At 35.4% G+C, this 10,819-nt stretch overlaps 1 protein-coding gene across 1 annotated transcript in view; it reads right to left on the minus strand.

The window, feature by feature from the left end:
* Positions 1-1,250: 1,250 nt before the first annotated feature.
* Positions 1,251-10,819, minus strand: part of MMS22L (MMS22-like, DNA repair protein) — a 121,678-nt gene continuing 112,109 nt past the window's right edge. Inside the window, exons 23-24 of the mRNA XM_010834759.1 lie at positions 2,880-2,976; positions 1,251-1,428 (exon numbers count right to left, since the gene is read on the minus strand). Coding sequence (XP_010833061.1) covers positions 1,251-1,428; positions 2,880-2,976 — 275 coding nt within the window. The remainder of the gene's footprint in view (positions 1,429-2,879; positions 2,977-10,819) is intronic.

The following is a 10,819-nucleotide window of genomic DNA, read 5'->3' on the forward strand; positions in this document are numbered from 1 at the left end:
AGTCAAAAAAAATTTATATATGTATCTGTATAATCCCTTAGCCAGATTCAGTTTCATTTCTCAGAGTTCAGTGTGCTCTGAAAGAATTTTATTAACTTGCCTCAAACATAGTATAAAAAAGGATAACAAAGACACAGTCCTATCTCCTGACCATTCCTCAAAAGAAACCAAACAATAAAAACAAGCAAACAAGAAAGCAACCAAGTAACAAAGCCAGCATAGGGCAGCCAGGTAATGTGAAATAGTGTTATGATTAAACATAACTTGTAATGAAACAAAAAACAGAAATAAATTACTTGCAAGGCAGAAAGTCACACTACAATACAATGCCCATGGATCAATCAGTACAAACATGCATAGACATACACAGACAGCACTCCCGGATAGGAAAACTTTAAGCTTCTTTAGTTTAACTAAAACTGCTTCAAAACAGAATGCAGTCTTACCAAGTTCCAAAGATTCTATAACATATTTAATTAACTTTTATTTTCTTATTTATATACTTTATACTTACAGGTATGTACGGAAAAGATCCTATAAAGTATCTTTAACAGAACATTATACAATTAATAAAAGTAGGAGTCAAATGGCACAAAGTGGTTTTAGGTAGTTATAATTAATGTTGAGGATGAAATCACAAACTAGATTCAACATGATCATTTTCCAGTCTCTGTATCTCATCTTGCCCCACTTGTCCTAGCTGAGATAAAAGTTTGCTATAGGCTTCCCTGTAAAGACAAAAGAAAAGAAGAGAGAGATACATGTTTATTGGTGCGAGATACATGTTTATTGGTGCTGTGCAGTTGCTGAATCGTGTCAGACTCTGCGAACTCATGGACTGCAGCACTCCAGGCTTCCTGTCCTTCACTATCTCCCAGAGTTAGCTCAAACTCATGTCTATTAAAGTCGGTGATGCCATCCAACCATCTCATCCTCTGCAGCCCCCTTCTCCTGCCCTCAGTCTTTCCAGCATCAGGGTCTTTTCTCTTTTAAAACAACCTCTTTGGGATATACAGACTTATCCCACCATGTTTCATTACTCTAAATAGTCCAGCACTATGTTCAGTCATAAGCCTATAGGGAAAAAAAAGAGCCTGTATCTATTTTTGACCAAAAGCATATTATCTAGTTGAGTCACTAACCCTATTCACTGGAACAGACTCCAAATCTTTATAAATGGGAAAATAGGCCATTACTAGGAAAATGAATCAAGATTTCATAATCATTGTCCAAAGGATATAATCAAATAATCAAACATACCTCTGTGCACTATTTCTGCCAAGGCCCCACTTCCGCTCTGAATTCTTCAGAGACTGAGTAAGGGTAGGAACCAAGTGGATAACAACCTGCTGGTCCAATGCTGCTACTGCTTCTAAAATGCTGTAAATCTGATAGTCATATCTCATACCATAATCTTCAATAAACTGCCTGAAAGTAAAACAGGTTACTTAGAATTACTCTTGGGGCAATTACTTGGGCTAGTATCTAGCCAATTATAGCAACAAGCTGTAAACTGAATGCAAGAAAAATCACTTTATGTAAGATTATCATAAGGATCTATGATAGACGCCATACAGACTGAAACTTGAAAATAAAGAAAAGAAATGGCTTCAGCGTGAGCCATGACCAGAGTGATGGCATTAAGAGGGAGAGGGAAGAGTTGGAATCCCAAGAGGAAGAATTAACAGGGAAAAATCTAATGCCAGAGACTTTCCTGCTACGCTTTGCATGTGGTCAATCTGGATGGTAAGGGTGTAAAAGAGACTAAAACAGAAAACGAGTCCAGTTTTCTGGTTATTTTGTTTAACTTTTCGTTAATTATCCCTATCTCTAGATAAACAGTATTTCTATGATGAAAGCAAGTTACTTCTAAATAATTTCTATATTCCTTAATTGAACAAGAGACTGTAGACCCACAGAAGAATAAAATATGAATATATATTTATAAAGAATATTTATATAATTATACATTATATATAAAGAATTATATATTTTAATCATAAAATTTCCACTCTCCCCACCTTCGCCAAAAGTCACCTAGCTTAGTAAACTGTACTTAACAAACATGTAATTTTTGTTCATATAAAATCCTTCCTTGTCTCTTAGGGTTTTACAGTTTTCTTAAACCCAGTATTTATTTCAAATGATCACAATTTTTATATTCTGTAAATAAACTGTGAACAACTGACAAGTCCCAACTACATGATAAGAAAGAAAGCTGAGGAATCAAAAATCCTGCACAGAATGAAGGAAATGGACCCAGACTATTTAACACAGTGGTGCTATGGTAGAGATACATGAAATGAAGCTCAATGGGTAGAAACTATGAGAAAGATACACTTTAAAAGTACTGCTTTAACAGAAAGCCTAAGATTCTATACAGTGCAAGGCAGGAAAACAGAAACAAAACAGAAAACGTTCTACAAGTTGCAGTTATTCTTACGAAGGAACAACGGATCTGTATATACAGTCTGTGCTTCACAATTTACATCCAGTGGAGCTCTGTGGGTTCACAGCATCTAAAGTGAACAGGAAGACCAGAGACAGGCACTTCCACACTGGCTGCTGAGTAGCACGTTTACCAGCTTCAAAGCCTGTATACCTGTCGCTATGACTCACGTTTTCCACTTTTTCCTCTGAAATACATGCAAGCATCTTCCTTACTAAATTCTCAGGTAATGTAAAGCCATTTTTCTCCCTAGTAATTTTATTTTTTAATAAAACAACTACATAGCAGAACTACTGCCAAAAATATAATAATTGAAACTATAAACAAGTAGTAACACATTATGTTTTGGATAATTAGTTATTTAGAAAACATGTTGACTGTCAAATGGCTGGCAATAGTCTCCTTGCCAGTTGGCATATTTTCCAGTTACCTAAACACAGAAGTCAGCTGGGCGGCAGGTTCTCCTCCTGACCCCACTTGGCAGGCTCTGACCATGCATTGCAAGTTCTCGGTGGCCAGCCTTTTAACTAGGAGGGAAAATTACAGCATTACACATTGTGCCTGAATTCACCATCTGGATCCTCATTTTCATGAGCACTCTAGATTTAGAAAAACATGTTGTTTTCTTAAAGTATGTACATGCTTTTTTATTTTTCAAAGTGAAATAGTTATGAGCTTTTGTTCTAAAGTCTCCCTATCTTCCATTTTAAGAAAATACAAAACACTTGAGGCTATTTTTCACGTGACTGAAAAAATACTGTAACTGAAAAAATACATGTGAAGATATGCCTTTCTATCAGAAAAGAGTTCGTATTCAAAACATTCGACCATCCTAACACTGCAAACTGTCACACACTGACAACAGATAACCTTTAATACTTCCGCTTACAGATTGATTTTTTAAATTCATATTCCTTCCATTCACAAATACATATGCAGTAAATTAGAAAATATCCCTTCCATACACAAATACATATGCAGTAAATTAGAAACTACCAACAGTTCATCTGTTCTTAAAATTAGATTTATATATTTGTTGTTCAGTTGCTAAGTTGTGTCTGACTGCGACACCATGGACTGCATATATACACAAATCCATCAGTTGATGGTCTACATATATATATAAAATCAACTACTGTTGATGCTAATTTCCTTTTTAAAGATAGCAAAGTTACAAAGAGATCATTTACATTCTTTCAGTATTTAACCAAATCCTTTACAGCTGTGCATTTGTACATAAAATGGTAAAAAAAAAAAAAAAAAAATCAAGAAAGAACCAAAAATTCACCATGTTCCAAGTGTTAATACATTTTTTATACTGTTTTTGGCATATTAAATATAAGTAGCTGGGGAGAAAAATTACTTTCTCTAAAGAATAAGAAAATCTTCAGAAACTGTAATCCACTATGGCAATGCACAAGAACCTAAATTAATTAAGCAGCAGATAGTTTTCCATAGCATGAGGATAGTGGATAAGGAAGATATAGCATATTTGTCTTTACTGAACAAGTAAGTTCTCATATCAGATGCAATTCTAGAGCCAGTATAAATGATTCTTCTTAAAGATGCTTCCTTGAAAAAAACCCCCAAAATCCACAAGTTTTTTTGTGGAAAAAGTACCAGAACATGAAGACATACCCCTCATAAAGTATTAAAAGTAAGCACTGTTTCTTAAAAATAACAGATTTAGGTATAATTCACATATAAAAACTAACCTTTTAAAGTGTACAGTTCATTGGCTTTTAGTATATTCATAAGAATTGTGAAGCTATCACCACTATCTAATTTCAGAACATTTTTATCACCTCCCTCCAAAACTTTACACCTATTAGCAGTCATTCCCCACGTTCTTCCTCCCTCAGTCCCTGGAACCACTGATGTACTTTTTGTCTCTATGGATTGTCTATTCTAGGAATTTCATATAGATGGACTCATACAGATTTGGTTTTATGTAACTGCCTTCCTTTCCTTAGCAAAATATTTTAAGGTTCACTCATGTTATGGAACATGTTAGTGCTTCATTCCTTCTCATGGTCAAATACCATTCCATTGTATGGACTTACTTCATCTGTTTATCAGTTCATTAGATGATTAGTTGATGGATATCTGGGTTGCCTCCATTTTGGCTATTACGGGTAACACTGTAGTGAGCATTAGTGTACACGGTTTCTAAAAAAATCTATCCTCTTTGTTTATTTCTTTAACTGAACTGGGCATTGTTTTTAAACACTGGGTTATCTTTCAGTTTTTTTTTTAAAATAACAGCTTTATTATCATATAATTTATATACAATATAACTCACCCATTTAACACATACAATTCAATGGTTTTTAGTATAATTACAGAACTGTGCAACTGTCACTGCAATTTCAGAACATTTTCTTTATCCTGAAAAGAAACACTGCTCCCTTTAAAGCTATTACCTCCTGTCCTCCGATACCCTCTCAGCAACCACTAATCTACTTTCATACCCCCTAAGCAACCGCTAATCTACTTTCCATCTCTGTAGATTTAACTACTCTGGATATTTCATATAAATAGAACCATATAATATGTGGTCTTGTGTTAACTGGTTTCTTTCACTTATAATGTTTACAATACCTTCTATAGCAATACATGCTGTAGCAATACTTCCTGCAGCATGAATTAGTACTTCACTCCTTATAGCGAATATATATTTAATATTATATCCAAATAATATTCTCTTGTATGGATAGATCACATTAAAAAAATCCATCCATCAGATGATGGTATTCCATCTTTGGCTATTATAATACTGCTACAAATATTAAAGTACAAGTTTCTGTGTGGACATATGTTTTCATTAATCTTGGGAATATATTAAACTTAGGAGTGCACTGCTAGATCACAAGGTAACTCTATGTTCAACTATTTGAGGAATTAGACTTCCCTGGTGGCTCGGACAGTAAAGCGTCTGCCTGCATTGCGGGAGACCCGGGTTCAATCCCTGGGTTGGGAAGATCCTCTGGAGAAGGAAATGGCAGTCCATTCCAGTATTCTTGCCTGGAAAATTCCATGGACTGAGGAGGCTGGTAGGCTACCGTCCATGGGGTCACAAAGAGTCAGACACGACTGAGCAACTTCACTTCACTTCACTTCCCAAGTGGCAACACCATTTTACATTCCCAAAAGCAGTAAATGAGGATGCAGATTTCTCCATGTTCTTGCCAATTTTTGTTATCTTATTCATTATAGCCAACCTAGTGAGCGTGAAGTGGTATCTCACTGTAGTTTTGATTTGCATTCCCCTCATGACTAATGATGGTGAGCACTTTTTCAGGTGCTTTTTAGCCACTTGTTTATATTCTTTGGAGGAAACTGTATTCAAATCCTTTGCCTGTTGTTTCTTTTTTTAAAACTACTGAGTTTTATTCTTCATATACTCTTGATACAACTTCCTTATCACATCAGTAATATGCAAATGCTTTTTCCCATTCTCTGAGTTGTCTTTTTATTAATACTTTTTTGACAGTGCTCTTTGAAACACAAAAGTTCTTTATTTTGATTAAGTCTAATTTATGTGTCTTGTTCTGTGGCTTGTGCTTTTGATGTCCTGTTTAAGAATTCATTGCCAAATCCAAGATCATGAAGATTTAGTCTTGCTTTAAGAGATTTACAGTTTTAACTCTGACATATAGGTCTATAAACCTGTTTGAATTAATTTTTGCATATAGTGTGAAATAAAGGTGCAAGTTCAATCTTTTGAATTTGGCTATCCATTTGATTTAGCACAATTTGTTGAAAAGACTATTTTCCCTCTATTGAATCATCCTGGCACCCTTGTTTAAAGAAAAGAAAAAGTCAGTTGACCATAGATACATAGGTTATTTCTGGACTTTCAGTTCTATCTCACTGATCTATATGTCTGTCTTCATGCCAGCACCACACTGTTTTGATTACTGTTGCTTTGTACTAAGTTTTCAAATTGAAAAGTGTTATCGTCCAACTTTGTTCTTCTTTAAGATTTTTTTGGCTATTCTAGGTCCCTTGTAGGATTACACGAACTGTAGAATCAGTCTGTCAATTTTGCTACAAAGAAGCTTGCTGAATTCTGGTAGGGAACCTTGCTGAACTTACTTATTAGTTCAAATAGTTTTCAATGGGTCCTTAGGATTTTGTGTGTGTGTGTGTGTGTGTGTGTGTATAATGATATCATATATACCCATACAGTATAGTCAAAGCTATAGTTTTTCCAGTAGTCATGTATGGATGTCAGAGTTGGACCATAAAGAAGGCTAAGGGCCGAAGAATTGATTTTTTTGAACCATGCTGCTGGAGAAGACTCTTGAGAGTCCCGTGGACAGCAAGGGACAGTCAATCCAACAGTCAGTCAAAACAGTCAATCCTAAAGGAAATCAGTCCTGAATTTTCACTGGAAGGACTGATGCTGAAGCTCCAATACTTTCGCCACCTGATGAGAAGAGCCGACTCACTGGAAAAGACCCTGATGCTGGAGAAGATTGAAGTCAGGAGGAGAAGGGGATGACAGAGAATAAGATGACTGGATGGCATCAATGACTCAACAGATACGAGTTTGAGCCAGCTCCGGGAGATGGTGAAGGACAGGGAAGCCTGGCACGCTGCAGTGCATGGAGTCACAAAAGAGTCAAACACTACTGAGCGACTGAACAACAACAAAATGATACCATGTGCAGACATGGATAATTTTACTTCTTCCGTTTCAACCTAGATGCCTTTTATTTCCATTTCTTCCACTGACTAGAACTTCTAGTACAATGTTGAAAGGAAGTGGCAAGAGTGGACACCTTGGTTTTGCTCCTAATCTTAGGGAGAAAGCATCTTAAGTGTGATATCAGCTGTAGGATTTTCAAAATTGTCCTTTATCTGATTGAAGCAGTTCTCTCCTCTATTCCCAGTTCATTTTATGTAATATCCATCTTTATGTCTGATGGTTCTTCTTGTCCTGAAGTCTGTTTTGTGTGAAATATAGCTACACCTGTGTTTTGAATTGTTAGCACTGTATGTATTTCTCCATCCCTTTACTTTTAATCTAATTGTGTCTTTATGTTTAAAGTGGATTTCTTGTAGCTGACATATAGTTAAGCCTTGTTTTTTATCCACTGTCAGTCTCTTAATTGGTTTATTTAGACTACTAAATCTAAATTGGTTTAGATTATTTCAATAATCATTGAAATAGTTATTTCAATGATTATTGAAATAGTTGAATTAGTATCTACTTTATACATAGTTTTTCTAGTCTTTGCTCTGGACCTTTTTAAAAAAAAAAAAAAAAAAATCTTCCCCTTTTTCCCTGCCTTCTCTGAAGGTTTTAATTGAGCACTTTGTATAATTACATTTTCTCTCCTCTCTAATAGGTAAAAAAATTACCTATTAGATAAGTTAAAACTAAACAGAAAGGTGGATACAGAGAATCACAGCTAGCCAGGAGCAGAAGCCTTATGATGTAGCTGGTATTGGTAGGAATATTTAAGCTGAATTTGACAAATTGTTGTATGCTCAGTTTTGAGGGCAGTGATTTGCCCTATGACCTCAATTCTCTGATGCACCTAAGAAGAATTATTTTTAAGGCTGCCCAGAGTTTTTCTTGTTGTGAAGGTGAGTGATGACTTTCAAGATCTTTATTATTATAGCAGAAACCAAAGTTCCTCCAACTATTACTGTGAATTATTTTCCCCTTCATTTCTTTTAGTTTTTTCTTGTATTTTGCTATTATTAGGTACACATATATTTATAATGGTTAAATCTTCCAGATTCACCCTTTTATCATTATAAAATATTCCCTCTTTATTTCTAGTAATATATTTTTTTTTGCCTAATGTCTTTTCTGTCTGAGGTTAGTCTAGCTACTCCAGCTTTCTGCGGTTGCAATTTGCATGATGTATCCTTTCCCATCCTTTAACTTCCAATCTTTGAATCAAAAGTGTTTCCTGAGATAAAGATAGAGCTTTAAAAAAAAATTCTGATAATCTCTTTTGATTGGATTGTTCAACTTTTTCACAATTAACATTACTATAGACACAGCTGGATTTACATCAGCCATTTTACCTTTTGCTTTCTAAATGTCTTATGTTTTTGTCCATCTAATCTCTCTTCTTTTTGCACTGAGTGAATATTTTCAAATGTAGCATATTAGTTACTTTAATGATTGTCCATTAGTTTTGAATTATTTTCTTAGTGGTTGCTCTAGGTTTATCATGTACATCTTAACTCTTCAGAGCTTCAGATTTACATGAACTTAATTCCAGCAAAATATAGAAACATTATTCCTATACAGCTCTAGTCACTTTCCCGTCTTTTGTGGAATTACTGTTACATGTTACATCTACAAATTTTAAAACTCAGTGATACATTATTATAATTTCTACCTTATAAAATTCCTATGTTTTCAAAGTAGCTAAGAAAGGAGAACACGTATATATTTTGGGTTTTGTTAAATTTACCTATCATTTATTGTTCTCATCATTTGTTCCTATTTAAGTTATCATCTGAAGTCACTTCCTTAGTCTAATACTGCTTTGTTCCCACCATCTCCTTTATACTGTTATTGGTAAATATATTAAATTTCTATATATTATAGGACAATTATATACATATTATTTCATATATTTACTTTTAAAAGCAGTTGAAAGAAAAAAGGTGAAAATATGCATTTATGCTGCCTTTCAACTACAACTGACCCTTGAACAACATGGGGCTTCCCTGGTAGCTCAGATGGTAAAGAATCTGCCTGCAATGTAGGAGACCTGTATTTGATCCCTGGGTCAGGAAGATCCCCTGGAAAAGGAAATGACAACCCATTCCAGTATTCTTGTCTGGAGAATCCCATGGACAGAGGAGCCTGGTGGGCTACAGTCCATGGGGTTGTAGGAGTTGGACACGATTGAGCAACTAACACTTGAACAACATGAAGGTTTAGAGTGCTGATCCCCCATGCAGTTGAAAATCCATGTTTAACTTTACAGTCAGCTTTCTGAATGTAAAGTCAGAAAGGGTTCAGTCAGGGTTCCGCATCTACAAATTCAACTAACCATGGTTTATGTAGTAAGAGAGTCCCTTGGACTGCAAGGAGATCCAACCAGTCCATTCTGAAGGAGATCAGCCCTGGGTGTTCTTTGGAAGGAATGATGCTAAAGCTGAAACTCCAGTACTTTGGCCACCTCATGCGAAGAGTTGACTCATTGGAAAAGACTCTGATGCTGGGAGGGATTGGGGGCAGAAGGAGAAGGGGACGACAGAGGACGAGATGGCTGGATGGCATCACTGACTCGACGGACATGAGTCTGGGTGAACTCCGGGAGTTGGTGATGGACAGGGAGGCCTGGCATGCTGTGATTCATGGGGTCTCAAAGAGTCGGACACGACTGAGCGACTGAAAAAAAAAACTGAATTGAACTGAATAGTATGAATTTATTGAAAAGAAATGCTGCAAATAAGTGGACCTGTGCAGTTCAAATCCATGCTGTTCAAGGGTCAACTGTACATAATTACCTTTGCTGTTCTTTATTTACTCTTAAGGATTCAAGTTATTATCTGAGCTCACTTTAACTTTCATTCTGAAGAACTTCCTTTAGTAATTTTTATAAGGCAGGTCTGCTAACAACAAATTCTCTCATTTTTTATCTGCAAATATCTTGAGTTGACTTTCATTTTTGAAAGGGCAGCTTTGCTCACTATAGGATTCTTGGTTGACAGTGCTTTCTTTGATCACTCAGTGTTATCCCACTGCCTTCTAGTTTCCATTGATTTTGCTGAGAAGTCAGCTGTTAATCTTCCCAGGGTTCCTTTGAAGGTAGAGTTGTTTCTCCTCTTGCTGCTTTGAAAATCTTCTCCTTGCCTTTGACTTTCAACCTTTTTTTCCCCCCACTAAGTTGCATGTCTGTGGATCTAAGTTTATTCCATTTAGAACTAGGTGAATGTATATTCATTCCTGAATGTATAGATTGGTATTCATCAATAAATTTTGAAAATTTTCAGCCATTATTTCTTCAGTATTTTTTCTGCTCCTTTCTGTCCTCTCCTGATATTCTATGTAGGATGGTGTGCTCGATGATGTCCTACAGCTCTGTTCATTTCTTTCATGTTTTTTGTTTTTTTCAAATGCATAACACCTAACAATCTATCTTCAAGTTTGCTAATTCTTTCGTCTATCAATTCAAATTAAACTTAAGATTTTCAGTTTAGCTTTTAAACTTCAGAATTCCCATTTGGTTATTTTCTGTTTTAATAATTTCTATTTCTCTACTGATGTTCTCTGATGTGACACTGTCATCACATCTTCCTCTACTTTATTAGCCATGATTTCCTTGAGCTTTCTGAACATTTTTATAATGGCTACTTTGAAGTCTTTGTTTATTAAATCCTATATCT

Source organism: Bison bison, unplaced genomic scaffold (assembly GCF_000754665.1).
Source record: "Bison bison bison isolate TAMUID 2011002044 unplaced genomic scaffold, Bison_UMD1.0 scf7180017864035, whole genome shotgun sequence".
In the NCBI taxonomy this organism is placed as follows: Eukaryota; Metazoa; Chordata; class Mammalia; order Artiodactyla; family Bovidae; genus Bison; species Bison bison.